At 36.5% G+C, this 17,994-nt stretch overlaps 2 protein-coding genes across 3 annotated transcripts; one reads left to right on the forward strand and one right to left on the reverse strand.

The window, feature by feature from the left end:
- The first annotated feature begins 243 nt into the window (after nucleotides 1–243).
- On the forward strand, nucleotides 244–10,997 carry cyp4t8 (cytochrome P450, family 4, subfamily T, polypeptide 8). Of its 2 annotated transcripts, none has more exons than XM_016506742.1 (13): nucleotides 244–522; nucleotides 1,099–1,243; nucleotides 1,348–1,392; nucleotides 2,016–2,143; nucleotides 2,695–2,819; nucleotides 2,898–3,052; nucleotides 4,008–4,114; nucleotides 4,245–4,435; nucleotides 5,967–6,100; nucleotides 6,928–6,992; nucleotides 7,891–7,973; nucleotides 9,741–9,962; nucleotides 10,772–10,997. In XM_016506742.1, the coding sequence occupies exons 1-12, from the start codon at nucleotides 337–339 to the stop codon at nucleotides 9,916–9,918; spliced, it is 1,542 nt and encodes a 513-aa protein (XP_016362228.1). In that variant the 5' UTR covers nucleotides 244–336; the 3' UTR covers nucleotides 9,919–9,962; nucleotides 10,772–10,997. The 2 variants fall into 2 exon arrangements, with proteins under 2 accessions (XP_016362228.1, XP_016362229.1); XM_016506743.1 differs by having other exon boundaries at nucleotides 9,741–9,929.
- A 2,553-nt stretch (nucleotides 10,998–13,550) lies between these two features.
- LOC107703903 (serine/threonine-protein kinase pim-3-like) lies at nucleotides 13,551–15,607 on the reverse strand. Its single transcript, XM_016506705.1, has 7 exons — nucleotides 15,583–15,607; nucleotides 14,962–15,207; nucleotides 14,747–14,829; nucleotides 14,552–14,602; nucleotides 14,082–14,454; nucleotides 13,825–13,995; nucleotides 13,551–13,723 (listed from the first exon to the last, which is right to left on the reverse strand). The coding sequence occupies exons 1-7, from the start codon at nucleotides 15,605–15,607 to the stop codon at nucleotides 13,551–13,553; spliced, it is 1,122 nt and encodes a 373-aa protein (XP_016362191.1).
- Between the last annotated feature and the right edge of the window lie 2,387 nt (nucleotides 15,608–17,994).

The following is a 17,994-nucleotide window of genomic DNA, read 5'->3' on the forward strand; positions in this document are numbered from 1 at the left end:
GTATATTTTAGTTCCCACTTAAAAATACTTTTGTTATCCAAATTAAGTTAAAGTAAAAAAATAAATAAAAAAAAGATTCAGTGATATTGCACATTTTTTAAATAACCTGAGGGGAGAAAAATATGTTTTTACAGTGTATTCACAACAACTAGCTCTCAGGAAACCTGACGGGAGTCTTTATTTCTTGTAGTATAGAAGGTTGTTTTGTCCAGTAGAAAGTCCGCCCCTCTCTCTCTCTCTCTCTGTCTCTCTCTCTCTCTCTCTCAGATCGCTTCCTCTTTCTCACATCGAGCTCAATGTTACAGCGGACCCCGCGCGCAACAGTCTCCTCACGTTATGCAGCTTTACGCGAGTTTCCCGTTGAGTTTGGAGTCGCTCTCCGTGAAGCATGTCTTTGCACTCGCGTTGCTTGTGTGTTTGGCGATAGTGGTTAAATTATTGGTTATGAGGAGAAGAGGGATGCGAACTATGGAGCCTTTTCCAGGACCACCTGCACACTGGCTCATCGGACACGTCAAGGAGGTAAACAACACAAACACAAACAGTGACTGTTTCTGTAGCTAAGCTTTGGAGTCCATTGTAGTCCGTGCATGCTTTTTCTGTTGCTTTCGAACATCTGTTATTTGATTAGAATAACTTGAGTTTTATCCTACTAAAAAATGTTTATACATTTATACCATTTTATACAGTCTATTCATGAGTACAGTGGAAGAAAACAAATAGTGTAGAAACAAATTGTTGGTAATTTTCAAAATTATTTATAAAAAGTAATATTTTCTTGTAAAACGTACTCTTCGAAAACTTTGAAAAACCATCCAGTCATAATACACAATGTAGGCATTTGCCCCAGTTTGCCCTTGTTATCTTCGAGGGATGAAACCTCATGCCTGAGCCCTTGTCTATTCACTACAAGTAAACAATTACATAATTATATTGTGCAGCAATAAACACAACAGCCTTGCCTTGCCTTGCATTCACATTCTTCAGCAGCAGTTGGTAGAATTCACGTGAAATTAATAAAGTGAGAGCGCAATTTGTTCTTGAAACGTGTGTTTTATTGTCCATAACAGTTACACAGACCTTTTTTTATATTCATAGTTTCGCCAGGATGGACATGATTTGGAAAAGATTATGAAGTGGAGTGGACAGTATCCCTTTGCCTTTCCGCTGTGGTTTGGCCCATCATTGTCCATTCTGAACATCCACCACCCATCATATGTGAAGACCCTTCTCACCACTACAGGTGCTCATCCGTTTGACACTTTTACGATTTATATTACAGGCTAATTCTTTCTCAAATATTTACAACCAAAACCAGCATTTTAAAAATATTTTATTTTCTTACAGAACCAAAAGATGATTATGCATACAAGTTTTTCATCCCTTGGTTAGGTAAGATCACACGTAAAATTGAAAATTATTTCTTTATTAAAGGGGTCATATGATGCTGCTAAAAAGTACATTATTTGGTGTAATGAAATGTGTTTATGCGGTTTAAGGTTAAAAGACCAAACAAAGTAGTTTCGCTTTCACAACAAAACACAAAGCGACTTCACGACATGGCGGCGGCAACAATACTACAGCGAGAATAAAAGTTACGCCTTCTTTCTTTGCGTGAACATTTGGGCGGCGTTATGCAAATCTTCCCACATCGTGACGTAGACGTGTGGGGGCGTGTTAGAACGAGCCATTTTAGGTAAGTGTGGCTGACTCTTTTATAAAGAATATCTCTTTGGATTTGAGACTTTAGTCTTTGCAACTTTACAGATCTTCTTTATGCACCAAGAGCTTGTAACACTCCAAAGAGAAAGGAAAACTTGAAATCGCATCATATGACCCCTTTAATCTACTATTAGGTTTATTATTGGGTGTTTCTTCAACTACAGTCAAGTCTGTCCTTGTGGATTTTTTGATGCTTTTTTGAACTGTCATGAATGTCATTTCTACCATCTCAAGTCATCATTCATTCTGTGGCATTCTATTATCACTAGAGTAACTCTTGACTGTCTCCTCAGGCGATGGCTTGCTTGTGTCTACTGGACAGAAGTGGTTTCGGCACAGACGGCTTCTCACTCCTGGTTTCCATTATGATGTTCTGAAGCCTTATGTGAAACTTGTTTCTGATTCAACCAAAGTCATGCTTGTATGTGAAAGGAATAGTTCACCCAAAAATAAAAAATGTCATTATTTACTCGCTCTTTATGTTAAAAACAGTTTATCCTGTCTTAGCAATTAATGTGCACAACTGTAAGACTGCTGCAAAAATTTCTCTGCTTGTTTAATCATCTCAACCAACCCGAAGCAGTAACATTTTCACAACCAGTTATGTAATATTGGGGCAGGACTATTTGTTTGTCCAAACAATGGAAGGTCAAATGATTTTTTGAGAATTCCTTGTAATTTTTGTAATTCCTTATTCACTGTTTAAAAAATCACCTTCCACTTCAGTTTAAAAAATAGTCTTGTAAAACATTCTAAAAAATTAAGTTGAAATTGGTTACATTCTTCTGATGAGTTCAAGTAATGGAAAAGCAAATGCCTCTATGACTTATTGATCATTTCATTTTTACAGTGTTGCTGGGTGACATGATACACTTAAACTAATTGAATTATTAATAGAATTATTTAAAAAGCTTGTCTTTTGATTGCTGTGTTTTAATTATAGTTTGAGTCATTTATTTTTCTGTCTTTCAGGGTAAGTGGGAAGTTTATGCCAAATCAGGAGAGTCGTTTGAACTGTTTCAGCATGCAAGTCTGATGACGCTGGACAGCATCATGAAATGTGCGTTCAGCTTTAACAGCAACTGTCAGACAGACAGGTCAGTTCATTCTCCTTTACCTCGTCCTTTTGTACACATCCGTCTCCTTTCAGTGTAACCTCACTGATCTCTTTGCAGTGGAACCAACCCGTACATCCAGGCGGTGTATGACCTCTGCCACATGGTGAACGTCAGGTTCAGAGTGTTTCCTTACCACAGCAAGGCCATATTTCATCTCAGTCCACATGGATACAAATTCAGGAAGGCGGCCAGAATAGCACACAATCATACAGGTGTCGTTTTTTTGCTAAGCCACAGTCATGCACCCAACCATGCGAGCAGGCCCAACCATGCAACGATTAGTTTAACTCTAACTGTGATTTTGTCCATCTGAATTAAATGAGGCTCTGGACATTTTATAATATGGCTGCGTATTATATATAGTATATATTTGCAATACTGTTGTTTGCTTGTTCATCCCACCAATCCATGTATTGACGATTAAGGAAAGCTGTTTGAAAACCAGTTCAAAATTCAAATCCATTTTTCAGAATTCTGCAGATTTTGTGAAACTCCATTTGTGATTGAGTCTGGGCCTGCTCAAGGGCTACTATTATATACATACCTGCTTATGTATCTTAGTTAAACCAGAATATATGCTACCGTTCAAAAGTTTGGGGTCAGTATGATGTTTTCTATTCTTTATTTTATTATTTTAGAAATTAATACTTTTATTCAGCAAGAATTTAATTGCATTAAATTGATCAAAAGTGACAGTAAAGTAAAGTTCTGTTTAAAATAAATGCTGTTCTTTCAACTTTCTATTCATCAAAGAATCGAAATGGAGCAGTTTTCACAAAAATATTACACAGCAAAACTTTTCAACATTGATAATAATCAGAAATGTTTCTTGAGCAGCAAATCAGCATATTAGAATGATTTCTGAAGATCATGTGACACTGAAGACTGGAGTAATGATGCTGAAAATTCAGCGCTGCATGATCACAGGAATAAATTTTACTATAGCATTTTACTATATATTCACATTGAAAATTGTTATTTTAAATGATAATAATATTTCACAGTTTTACTGTATTTTTAATCAAATAAATGCAGCGTTAGTGAGCAGAAGAGACTACTTTCAAAGACATTACAAAATCTTACAACCCCAAATGTTTGAATGTGTAAATCTGTAACAAGCGAAGCTATGAAGCTATCATGTCATTTCAATTTCTTAATATTTTTTAGCGGAAGTTATCAGAAAGAGGAAAGAAGTCTTGAAGATTGAGAAGGAGCAGGGCATTGTTAAAAACAAACGATATTTGGACTTTTTGGATATTCTTCTGTCTGCCCGAGTATGATATCCTCAAGCACTTACACAACACTTATATTTAAAGAAAATAAATGAAAATAGCTGATATTTTGTTGCATAGTGCCATTGTTATCATCTATCATTGATGTTAGAGATATTTTTGTCGCTCCCAGGACGAGCATCAGCAGGGTTTGTCGGATGAGGATATCAGGGCTGAAGTGGACACATTCATGTTTGAAGGCCATGACACCACAGCCAGTGGAATATCTTGGATCTTCTACAATCTGGCATGTAACCCTGAGCACCAGGAGAAATGCAGAGAGGAGATCCTGCAGGTTCTGGATGGAAAAGACACAGTGGACTGGTACTGTCACTACTGTAATTACTCATGTGACATTGGGTTGGACAGTTGACTCCTCCTGTCACCGATCCATTGTGCAATGTGAACACAGCAGCAACTGAATGCTACCCCAGATAGGCTTGCCGCGATAGACGGTGTTGACGGTGATAGCGTTGTTAAGCTGCAACACCGGTTACGTCACTTGCCCACCGCGGCACCGACCCCCACCGTCGTTTTGATTTTTTGTTGTAGCATAATAAAAATCATTTAGTTCAGTAAAAGAACAGACACTACAATTAAAAACTGAACGTGGCTGCTCAATGCAGCGTGTCAAACACAGTCGCATCACAGATCAGATTTAATTTCTCCAGTGAGGAGAGTGAGTTGAGCTGACTGACAAGAAGAGTGGGGTGAGACAGACAAGACGATGGCGGATGATTTAGTTTCAAAACGAAATGCAAAAGCGCCTGGTTGGCAGTGTTTTGGATTTTGAAAAGCCTGTTGACTTTTGCCGTTTATCTAAGGTGATTTTGGAAGTTTTTTTAAACATCCGTTTCTTATTTAATTGGTTCCACATTGTTTGCTGATTTTTACTTTATTTAAACTTGGTGTCATTTATTTATTTTATTTGACATCAAGGTGTATGCCGTGCCTCCAAGCTTTCTTAGCGAAGGAAAGCGAGAAAAAGAGGGAACGCCCCCGCGGTGATACCGGTATTACCGGTGTTGTCACACGTCGATTAACCGGTGGGAAAATTTCCTAACCGTCACAACCCTAACCCCAGATAGTCTTGCAGTGTGAAAACAACGGTGATCCGACGACTTTGAAAATCATGCCGTGTGAACTCGGCATAAGTAAAAAGTCCTTAAATAATTAACCAAGACAAGTAAACAGTCAGTAATAAAAAGATTACAAACAATAGGACAAATACAATAGGAAAAAAAAAGATGCAATGATATAAACGGTGCTTTGAATTTTTTGTCTAACAGTATAGTATTCAGCTAATATTCAACTACGGGAATGAATAAAGTAATAAATTGTAAAAATTAAACGCTACATAGTCTTCACTGTCTGCCAAATAATTGTTTTATCTCAAATATCTATTTTTATAATCGAAATCGAGACTAAATTAAACGCACAGCCCTAACATATGTATATCAAAATACAGTTTTTTTTTCCACAGAAAATAAATTATGAATTAAATATTTTACAATTGGCAGGTATTGTATCTCATTTCATTTTAAGACTCAAAGCATTTCACAGCAAAACACACTGACATAATCATTATTTGTGTCTTGTTTAATCTATATACACATTATACAGTACAAAAACCAATTGACTCAACTCTGCTCCGATTTTAAGAAAACAGATTGTGATCATTCATAGCAAATCAATTCAAATCCCAATCATTACACCTTGATTTCATTGCTCTCATGAGCAAATAACAAAGAAATCCTGCACACTGATGTCACAACTGCTAAACATTTTCAGACATCAGTAATGCCTTATTCACTGTCAGTTTCTCTGAGACTGTTCTTCTCTGCTTATGTTTCAGGGAAGACCTCAATAAAATTCCTTATACCACAATGTGCATTAAAGAATCCCTGCGGCTTTGCCCTCCTGTCCCGGGAATATCACGAAAGTTGACTAAACCCTTGACCTTCTTTGATGGCCGGACTGCACCCGAAGGTAGGCCTATATTTCAGTTTCTTCCTCACACAAAGCAACCGTAAGACTAAAACAGACAAGCGCACAAGTCATATACTACTTTTAATGGTACTTTATGGCACTTTTTGTCACAATCACTGGTCACCATCTAAATTCTTTGCAAGAAAACATTTTTAGAGGAACTTAAAAAATGAGTTGATGACAGAATCTACATTTTTGATTGATCAAGTTCATTATTGCTTCAGAAGGGGACCATATAATTTCCCCAAATGCATCAGTCATAAAGCCCAAACATTTTGTGAGAAGCATTAGCATAAGCCAACATGGACACACTTAGAAAGGCTGTCCTTGATATACAGGTACATCTCAATAAATTAGAATGTCGTGGAAAAGTTCATTTATTTCAGTAATTCAACTCAAATTGTGAAACTCGTGTATTAAATAAATTCAATGCACAGAGACTGAAGTAGTTTAAGTCTTTGGTTCTTTTAATTGTGATGATTTTGGCTCACATTTAACAAAAACCCACCAATTCACTATTGAATTACTGAAATGAACTTTTCCACGAAATTCTAGTTTATTGAGATGCACCTGTAATATTTCACTTAATGGTTTCAGTGTTTTGGTCTCCAGTGAGTATGAACTACTGCTTTATGCCCTGTTCACCTATAAACAGACATGATGACCTCTAACGCAGAGAACATCTGATCAAACATTAACCTGGCTGCTTGTTGTTCAGTTACTTGGCATATGACACCGAATGTTATCAGTTCATCACAAAACAGTGAACGTACCGCAGGCTGAATACATCGCTGCGTACCTTAAAACACTGTTTTACTCTTCCACAGGTTGTACCATTGGAGTTAGCATTTATGGGATCCACATGAATGCCTCAGTGTGGGAGAATCCATATGTATGTGTGCATTCTTTATGTCTGAAATATCACTCACTACATAACATAGCTCAGGTGCAACAGAATAATGACTGAAAAATAATCACTTAAAAAAGGAGTGTACAGTAGAGTCCAAAGTTGTGAAAGTGCACCATTTGCATATAATTTATTTTTTTTTAATTACAAAATATTTAGCAGCAAAAAAAAGTGAAAATGAACAAACATTTGAATGAATGTCTTAGTATTTACTGTGCTTTTATTTTATTTTAATACACTGGCGCTGCATTAACAAAACCTGATGCTCATGTTTTCCAGCCTGATTTGAGATGTCATCTGCACAAAGAATCACATGATCAATGACAATCATTTACTCACATCTGACTAGTTCTTCAGAAGTAGTGCAATCATAACCAATTCTATAACCATAAACATTTTTATTAATCTTTTCATAGGTCTAATCTAAAAAAAAATCTAAATCTTAAATTATTTCCAAATTTAAATTAGATTTAAATATCATTTTGTTCTCATCGTTTTGGACCCCACTGTAATATAATCGAAATACACATCTGCAAAAAAACATTATATTTTATGTGGTTTATGAACAGAGCCATATTTTAAACCGTATATTTTATGTTTGTAATATTCCTTAACAGAAGACAATATTATAAGACTTCATAATATTATGAAGTATTATAATGTTTGTACATATAAATATATTTAAAAAGCCACTGAAATAATACTGGTTTTATTCAAGTCAGAAATAACCCAAATTATATGACTTAAATCAAGTAGAAATAGGTCTTGAAGGTAACAATTGCCGGTTACCAATTTTTACAATTTAAAAAAGTCTTTGATGTTTTAATTTGATTTCTTTGGTGTATTCTTTCCAAATGTATTTAATGTGTTGTGTTGTCCACAGGTGTTTGATCCGTTGAGGTTTCTGCCGGAGAATGTTGCTGAGAGGTCACCGCATGCTTTTGTGCCCTTCTCTGCGGGACCCAGGTTTGTTAACGAGACATGAGCGGTTTAGCAAGTGGGTCATTCACTCACACTTCAGCCACACAGAACAGAGCAAACAGCCACAGGATGACTTGGCTATGCTGGCAATGCTGACAATTTGGACTTTTGGACTCAGCATTCTGAGGTTATATCTTGGAATTCTGCATTTATATCTTATGATTCTGAGTTTATATCTCACAATTATGATTCTGAGAAAAAAAAAAGTCTAAATTGTGAGGAAATATCAGAATTTTAAAAAGTTTTTCTATTGAACAGAAAAGGAAGATTCTTCAAGGTACTAATTTCTGTACAATGACAGTTCATAGTAACCACTTTGTCAAGCTTCAAAAAATATGAAATTACAATGAAAGTAGCCCATATGGCACTTCTGTACTTATATAGTTGTAGTAGTAAACAAACTAAAATTTAAGTCATTATTCACAAAACATCTTCCCCTCTCAAATATCATTCTGCATATTTAAAAAAAAACAAAACTGAGAAACCATCAGAAACACTTTTGGTATCTGCATGCATATGGGAAGATTTTCAGTGAATAACAACGTTTGCTCTGTTCGTCACAGTAGGCTTGTATTGCAACACTCAGAATGTTGCACACTGCTCTTGTGGACTACATTCATGATAAATGCATGGGGTCTTTTGTCCTTCCAGCAGTTTAACACATGTCACGATGAACTGCTTTTTTATGGAAAATAATTGCATGACGAACAGAACTTCTCCTGTGTGAGCTAGCTTTCCCATTACATGCCTGCAGCTTGATGCATTTATGTCTTTGACCTCAAATCAACTCTGATGAGAGCAAAGAGCTATAAAGCAACTGATAATGCAGGTCCTTTTGACAATGATTTTGTTGGAAGAGATTTACTAAGTTGGCTATGCTTGTGAAAAAGAAGTGTGCTTAATTGTACTCAATGTGCACTTGTAGTGTACTTCAAACTCATGTCTAACTGTACTTGTAGATAATATAATATTAATGAAAGTCTACTTAAGTGCACTGTGTAAAAAGGTCAAATTAAAAATGATTCTTTAAAGAACCTTTTAAATCATTATGTTTTAATTGTGCTTCAAAGTACACTCATTTTGATGTGTTGACTAACATACTAAAGCACATGTAAAGTAGTTAATTATAATTTTAACTGTAGCTGTAGTTATTCCATATTACATTTAATTTTGTGCATGTACTAAATTGCAACTTCATTACAAATGTGTAATTTAATTTAAATACATGACGTACAAGTTTCAACAGAAATGACATTAAAGTATATTTGAGATTTTCATAAATGCTTGTCATCCCTACATTAACCATATTTCAAAATTATAAAGATGTACTTAAGTCATGTGGGACTGAAGCACTCTAAAGTTCAGCTAACTGCGTTTAATATAAATCTAAACTATAACACATTTTAATTTCATTGCAAATAACATGCAATGCAAAGTGTCTGAAAACGTTACATTCAGCTTGCACTAAAGTATATATTCTTATATAATAAGTACTGCTAAAGTATGCTCAGTGGTTGTATTTTCTTTCTTCATTCTTCATTTATTCAAGTATTTTTATAAACAATACTTATCTGTGAGTATGATTAAATAAACTACTATAAAAAATAAAAAAAACATTTCATTGTGCTATATCCAAAAGTGTTGTGTGATTTGTGAACACATTTTTCAGAATTTTTAGTTCTCAGTACTAATGCAAACATATTTGCTACTGTGCTTATTGAAAGAAAGCTTCTGGTGTGTATTTGATTACAGAAACTGCATTGGACAGAACTTTGCCATGAATGAGATGAAAGTCACCGTGGCGCTGACACTGAAGAAATACCGGCTGATTAAAGACCCCCAGCACACCCCGAAGATGATCCCTCAAGTCGTGCTCAGATCACTCAATGGAATTCACATCAAGATCAAGCCAGTAGAAAAGGATTCATGATCAGCTAGCGGGTACATTGAGCCTGTTTGACATGCTGCTAGGAGGTGTGTTTGCCTTAATGACTTAATTTAAATATTTAATACACATTTAACACCTGGAAACTGGATGGTTAGTAAATACCACACACTAAAGTGGCCCAACTGTGTAATGAATTCAGTCCTTAAGCTCTGATCATACCATCAGTACGCTTTTACTCATGGCACCAGAAGTGGCCAGCTCTCATTAAATACTCACTGGCAGTGTAAACGGGGCTTGATCGTCTGTTATACTGTATTTACAACACAACCGAATTTAAAAAATCTAAGGAAAAACGTCCAAGCAATATGAATTAATTCGATGTACTATTACTGAATGAATCATTTGCCTCCACTACATTACTACATGAATTCTAAAACTAGAAATCTCTAATATGGAATAAATACAGATGAAATCTTGTGATCTGTAACTAGTGCAAAAAAGATGAAAAAATGCATGTTTATTAATTTGTCTTTTTTTTTTTGATAAGTGCATTGCCTTTTTATGTATAATGAAATGAAAACTATTTTAGTGTTTTTTGTTAATAGTTTACTCTCATCAGCACTACACCTTTTAAATAAAAAAAATCAGTTTTACTTTGAATTAACCTGAGGTGCTCCTTAGAAGAATATTAATCTTAAAAATAGAAATGCACTCATTTACTCACCTAACGACTTATGATTTTTAGATGAGTAAATGAGTGCATTTCTATTTTATGAGTGCATTACAATTTATGACTCTCACTCAGCAATGTATGACTTTCTTTCTTGTGTGAAACACAAAGGAAGATATTTGATGAAAGTGTTTTTTTTTTCCTCCATACGATGAAATTTAACAGGGTTCAATGCATTTTTGGAAGAGTGTATGAAGCCCCTCTGCTGGACCCTTCAGGCATCAACACCATCAACAGCTTTCAAGGATTAACGCCAGCGTGTCTTCAGCCAAGGTCTTTATTGAAGGATATAAGCACTTACTAGCCATGTCTTTGAGATTAAAACTTTAAAATGAAGTATGACAAAATGTATGATACAATAAAATTCCTGGACAAGAAAACTTTACATCTGAATATTTTAGCAAGTAGATCTGACCAAATCATGCTCTCTATGCAGACTAATGAGAGATGAATGGGGTAAGATGAGCCAATACATGTATGTCCTGTCTCTCAAGTATGCACTAGTGCATATGTCGTCTGCCGTTTTATTTGTTCAGTTATTTTCAATGAAAAACTAACTTGAATGCATATAAATAGTCTATACTTTAATACTACACTAGACTATACTTTTAGATATAAATTTCCAACACCACAACTTGCATTTTCATTTAGGGGTTTGTAAACTCACCTCAAAAACTCTCTTCTAAAAACGCTAGACAACTACCTGCGTAATTCTTCAATGATAGGTTTAGAAGAAGATTCAGTTTAGATGCGATTTATTTCATATTGAAGTGAAACTGTATGTGTGTGGCTTTGGAGCCCCCTACAGTTAAGTGAGTGGAATTCACTGTCGTAAATATACCACTGTCGTAATTACAGTGGATAGCTGTGCACATAGACATATAAATACCTAGACGCCTCATTGGCCGTTTCGGTCCGTTGCTGCGATACGTCAACGCTTCCGCCATATTGGTGCGGGCAAGAGTTCCCTGTAAACAAATGCAACGACATGCTGGTGTTGAATATGCTTCCCTGGCTGACGCTGACACACACACACACACACACCCACTACCCCTCTCCTCACACATTTATATGTCTATGGCTGTGCACGCAGTTGGTGCTGTCGTAAAGCGATCCAGGCTTTTCGCGGAGTTTAATTTGTAACGCTCACTAAACTTATGCACTTCCAGAACAGACTTTTGGAAAGAAACAGAAGCCGTTCATCTTATTAGAAGTCAGTGTACCATCAGAGTGACTTTGAAACTCATTTTTCAAGGTAAAAAAAAAAAATTGTTTTAAAACTTTTGGGTGTCTAGTGTCATTAGTGTCACATTTAAAACAGTTTTTATAAGCCCATTGCAAATGTTTTATTGAAAGTATAATGCATTAAATGCAATCAAAATAATAAAATACCATTACATATGAAGTGCCTGTATAATATGTGGTTTTAAAAACATTTTATATTCATTTCAAATTATCACGATAATTTTTTTTTCATATCAGTCGATATCGATAATCACGATAAATGTAAAATATTTATTTTCAAGTTTAAAGCCAGATTTTTGCTCTGAAGTGAAAGTTGTAGAAAGCAGACCATTCATTTTCCTTCACAACATAAATATCTAAATAGAAAAATTAATTTCTTAGTTTCTGCATTCTTGCATTCTGCAAGTCTAATCAGTGATATAATTTAAAATCAAGAAACAGGTTTGGGTTGCCTGATAATATTAATAATAATAATAATAATATCACTTTTTTGTCTCTTAGAAATGCACATTTGATAGTAGCTTGAGTTAGGATGCAGAGGTACATTTTTGTTCATTATCAAAATCAGTAACATCTGTAAAAATTGTAGCAATCTCAGGTTTATATGGTTAAATTTATTCTGACCAAGTTTTTTTTTATTAAGTATTGATCTCCCATAGTAGCATACATTTAAATCATGATAAACACAGTTAAAACCACACATATATGCACCTCAGTACCATGGTAAAAATATAACTATATGGTTTTTAGGTAGCCTATTAGTATGAAAAACAGTAGTCTAAAACCATTCAGTATAAATGCACACATGCTATAGCTTAATCACAAATACATGCTATGATTATATACCATAACTCCTGTAATGAAGTTCAATGTGAATATCCCACATTTCTGCCACAATACCATGGTGCAGCGAGTGTTACCACAGTAAATCCATGGTAAATGACGGCGATGTGTAGATTGAAAAGCCTTCGGTCTCGTTTGTTGCACACAGTGCGTCTCCTGTTTGGCTGTAAACTAGTTTAAATCACAGAGTCATTTATGAAGGTACAACAATGCCTAAAAGATTTGCATATGCCGGGTAAGAGTTGTGGAAGTGTACATAAGACTGTAAGCGTAAATTAAATTTGCATGCGCAAGACAAGCTTTGTAAAGGTGTAAATAGCATTTCAAGCGTAAGAAAAAAGGATTTGCTGCACTTTACTCGTAAGTGTAATTCATGTATTGTGAAACTGCAGCTTCATGCTAACGCAAAATAAATATGATCTTATGACTTCTGGAGCATTTAGATTTAGATCTTTATTTTTAACAAGCTGTGACAATGAGATGCTATTATAGTTTTCATTAAGATTTTTAGATTCAGTTAAAGTTTATTTTAGTTCAAGTAGCAGAAATATTTTCTATAGGTTTCAGTTAACTAAAGATGATAACTAATTAAATGATTCCTAATGTTTTGATGTTTTTGTCTCTCGCCTCCTCATCAGAACAGCTGCATGCTGGTTTAGGCTCAGTCTGGAGCGGATCTCTGTAGCATCAGGACTCTGGTTTGAGCCGGCATCCACACAGAGCACTCAGTCACGCTCCAGAGTGAAGCACAGCATTACAAAACACACGAAACGCCTGCTGTCCACTCGTCCTCACTGCAGGTGTCCAGCTGTCTCTGCTGCTCCTGTGTCCTGCACTCCTGTCACTATGTTCACAATTACAGCCAGTTACCTACATTTATCCTGACAGGACAATCCAACTGTCCAATCAACACTGAGTCATTGAGATGAGTGTGCTGTGATTGTAACCAGGGATGCTGTTCAATGTCCTGTAAGCTGCGACGCTCGTCCGCTGCTGCTCTAAGACACCATCTAATCAACTGACGGCAGTCTGTTACATACAACACAGTACTTGAGCAACACAACATCAACTTCTGCTCGCTCCGGCCGTGATTTCTGTCTGTGAACAGCTGCATGGTTGCCATCTCTTGCCTGCAGACAGGTGACTCGGGAAGCGCAGTCTGCGAACCCTCCGTGCACTTTTGAAAGGTAGAGAACTGCACAGGAGCTTGTAGAGCGTCACACCCAGCGACCAAGCAGTAGCTGGTCCGGCACGATAGCTGTGGGAACGAAACCACTCCAGAGGGGCGTATGAAAGAGTGCCTGAGAGACCAGAGAAGAGCAAGAGATCAGCTCAAACGCTTCCAGTCCAAAACACAAACTTCCACAGAGATCTTCTCCTAACCAACCTGCAAACTCTTTATACTCAGAGTCCTTCAGGAGGTGTCCGCAGCCGAAGTCCAGGAGCTTGATCTCGCTGGTATCGGTGCAAATGAGCAGGTTCTGTGGCTTAACGTCCCGGTGGAAGACGCCGCGGCTCTCGCAGTGTTTGAGAGCGTCGATGAGCTGCAGCAGCACCTTCTTGGCCTGGCTCTCATCCAGACAGCCGTTCTCCTCACAGAATCTGTGGAGATCCTGGCAAGGATCCGGCCGTTCCAGGATCATGACGTAGCGGCCGGGATGGTCAAACCACTCCAGCAGCTTCAGGACACTGGGACAGACAGGAGCTGAATTGACCCGGGTCATCAACGCAACCTCCAGCGGCAGCAGACCCTGACCTTCCTGCAGCGGCAGAGGAGACACCAGACCCTTGAGTCATCGCTAGAGGGCTGAGTGTGGGTTTATGTGTGTATCAAACCTTACATGTGACTGAACTCACAACTTCCATGTCCTCGTGCTCCTCGTCTTTAGTCACGTACTTGATGGCCACCTGCAGACAGATGAACCACAGTAAATTACACCTGCTAATTATGACAATAACCTCGTGATCTGTACAGATGAAATATGGTTTATGCCACAAGTGTCATGAATAAGGGCTGTTTGAATGAATTAAGGAGGAAAGAAAATGTCTTACTGGCAATCCATCAGAGCTGCGGGTCCCAGCAAACACAGAACCGAATCCACCTTGACCCAGCATTGGGCCCTTTATATACGCATCTGCAACAATCACAAGATCACAAGAAATGAGAAAAGAGGCGACTACAAGAATGTTCCTGTAATCATCATCAGTGAATGAACATTTCAACGGCAAATCACTTAATTGAGTGATGTCTTCAGAATAAGCCTGACCTTCAGCAGAGCGTTTGGCGGGTCTCTCGTGTGAGGTGCAGGGATCTTCATCCTCTGAGCTCTGCCGCTTTCTCTTCCTTTGAGTCGACTCAGAAGGCAGAGGAGTGCTATAGCCAGGCAGCTCTGGACTCCACGGCTGGGTTGGGGTTGACAGTGCTTTCTGAATGTGGTCTCCACACTGTCTCCCAGCCTCCTGACCAGCAGCCATCTGGGTTAAAGCAGCAGTGGATCTGGAGCGGCCCAAAGCTGAAAGAGCAGCAGCACTTCACAATCTATTTCACACTATTTGACTTTCTATGTGGTTTTTAACTAATTTCTTGAAATAAATCATCTGAACAATGTCTTGAGGTTTGGTAACCGTGGTGTAAGCGGAATAATTGACTCTGGTCAGTTTATTATTGAAAAATAATGCACATCCCAGATGCGAACAATGACACATAATACACTTTTTTATGAAAAGGCAGTTTTTCATATTCAATGAGTACAATGTGCTATTTAACTGGAAGTATTCGAGATAAATTTGCTAAACTGCACACATTTATTAATGTAAGGGTAGTCTAACAATATACAACATCATACCATAACATACCAACAACAAATATGAAAAATTAAAACACTCACCTCGTCTTTCGCCCATGTGAGCCATCGAGAATATCCTAAAAATCTCTCCTTCACAATGAGAAAAGAAAAGAATAGATAAGAAAAGGAAAAGATGTTAAAGAAACATCTCCAACCAAACAAAAACAAATAAATGAAATAAAACTCTCCTCAGAAATAATCTAAACTCCTTCAAAAAGTCGATTCAAAGAAAATATCCTCCACAGAAATGTTTCAAGGTAGTCACATACTAACTGTACATGTTAACATAGTTGTTTGTGTGCACTGTATAAAAAGCATGGTAAGGTAGCGGGATTGATTTGCACACAATATTAAACATTCCTGAAACTTGTGCTGTCACAACTCTGATATTAATAATATAAAAACATAATAAACTAATCAATTACACGTGCACAATTACATTTGCAGACAGCGCATACGTTGTGGTCAAAATTAACCTAAAATACAAAATATTAAGCCTGATTAGTGATAGAAAAGATCCATTTCCAAAAGCATAAACAACAGGCCTATTTGAAAAAGGCTTAATCAGCTGTAGCCTGCTCCCAGCTTGTGAAAATGTTACAGTCTAAACATATTTGTTAAATATAGTTTTATTTATCATGTTCTTATGCTTATTGTTTTGTTTTTTATATTATTATTTTATATATAATATAAAAAGGCTATTGTCAAGGCAATGAAGAGGAGAGATCTGATCACAGCTAGATATTCAAGCTGTTATTCAAGACAAAGAACAATAAGATGATCCACTTGCAACAATGAAAAACACTGCAGCATAAACACAATACAAGACAAAGAAGTCAACAGCTGAGGGCAAGATATACGCAGAGTAATGCGGGTAAAACAGGGCACAGGTGGAGCTAATCAATGAACTACAAAAACACCATTTTATTTTCATGGACTCGTGAAGTTGACCCGAGGCATTACAGGTAAATGACTCAGAAAATACTAAAGTTTTGCATCCTATGCATTTTGTTATAATATTATATTGTTCTGAGAAATTTATTTTTTAGTTTGAGTTTTTTATGCACTTTTTTAAAGTGTATTGGCCGTAAATTAAATTTGCATGCGCAAGACAAGCTTTGTAAAGGTGTAAATAGCATTTCAAGCGTAAGAAAAAAGGATTTGCTGCACTTTACTCGTAAGTGTAATTCATGTATTGTGAAACTGCAGCTTCATGCTAACGCAAAATAAATATGATCTTATGACTTCTGGAGCATTTAGATTTAGATCTTTATTTTTAACAAGCTGTGACAATGAGATGCTATTATAGTTTTCATTAAGATTTTTAGATTCAGTTAAAGTTTATTTTAGTTCAAGTAGCAGAAATATTTTCTATAGGTTTCAGTTAACTAAAGATGATAACTAATTAAATGATTCCTAATGTTTTGATGTTTTTGTCTCTCGCCTCCTCATCAGAACAGCTGCATGCTGGTTTAGGCTCAGTCTGGAGCGGATCTCTGTAGCATCAGGACTCTGGTTTGAGCCGGCATCCACACAGAGCACTCAGTCACGCTCCAGAGTGAAGCACAGCATTACAAAACACACGAAACGCCTGCTGAGCATATTAGAATGATTTCTGAAGGATCGTGTGACACTAAAATCTGGAATAATGATGCTGAAAATACAGCTTTGCTTCACAGGAATAAATTATATTTTCAAGTATATTAAAATAGAAAACGGTTTTGTTAAATTCCAATAATAGGCTATTTCACAAAATTACAGTTTTTTTTTCTGTATTTTTGATCAAATAAATGCAGGCTTGATGAGCATAAGAAACCTCTTTAAAAAACATAAAAAAATCTTACTGATCCCAAACTTTTGAACAGCAGTGTATATATTCATATATACAGGTGCATCTCAATAAATTAGAATGTCGTGGAAAAGTTCATTTATTTCAGTAATTCAACTCAAATTGTTTATCCTTTGTGTGTGTGTGTGTGTGCTTTATTTATATTTATACATATGTGTATTTTATTCACATCTTATTTTTATTATCTGTGTGTTGTTGTTGTATCTGTGTGCTGGAAGCTTGTGACACTAAAACAAATTCCTTGTGTGCACAAACATACTTGGCAATAAAGCTCTCTGTCTTCTGATGCGTGTGTGTAATATACAGTAGGCCTACTACAGTATATATGAAAATGCATATTTTTCAATTAAAGAGAACTTATAGAATAAATGTGTACTGCTTTGGGTGCTTGACACTTCATTTGGTCATTTTGTGTTTTAAGAATGATTTTCAAGGTTAAGAATACGCTGGAAGTTACTTAAATGTAAATACGACTTTCCTTATTGATCACGTCTTCAGGTGAAACGCACGTTTTCTTGCGTGGCTGGATGTGAATCCCGTTGAGGATTCCGCTTGGTCTTAACGCCTCCCTGGAACGGCTATGTTCACAAATCAAACACTTGTCA

The sequence above is a fragment of the Sinocyclocheilus anshuiensis genome, unplaced genomic scaffold (genome assembly GCF_001515605.1).
Source record: "Sinocyclocheilus anshuiensis isolate Anshui unplaced genomic scaffold, SAMN03320099.WGS_v1.1 scaffold991, whole genome shotgun sequence".
Classification (NCBI taxonomy): Eukaryota; Metazoa; Chordata; class Actinopteri; order Cypriniformes; family Cyprinidae; genus Sinocyclocheilus; species Sinocyclocheilus anshuiensis.

Excerpts from the sequence above, each read along its gene's own strand:
- cyp4t8 (XM_016506742.1), top strand. The coding sequence starts at position 337 with ATGCAGCTTTACGCGAGTTTCCCGTTGAGTTTGGAGTCGCTCTCCGTG. Across the intron at positions 1,393-2,015 it reads GTTTTTCATCCCTTGGTTAG|GCGATGGCTTGCTTGTGTCT; the intron begins GTAAGATCACAC and ends CTGTCTCCTCAG. Across the intron at positions 7,974-9,740 it reads CCCTTCTCTGCGGGACCCAG|AAACTGCATTGGACAGAACT; the intron begins GTTTGTTAACGA and ends ATTTGATTACAG.
- LOC107703903 (XM_016506705.1), bottom strand. The coding sequence starts at position 15,607 with ATGGCTCACATGGGCGAAAGACGAG. Across the intron at positions 14,830-14,961 it reads CGCCAAACGCTCTGCTGAAG|ATGCGTATATAAAGGGCCCA; the intron begins GTCAGGCTTATT and ends TGATTGTTGCAG. Across the intron at positions 13,724-13,824 it reads CCCGAGTCACCTGTCTGCAG|ACTGCCGTCAGTTGATTAGA; the intron begins GCAAGAGATGGC and ends TGTATGTAACAG.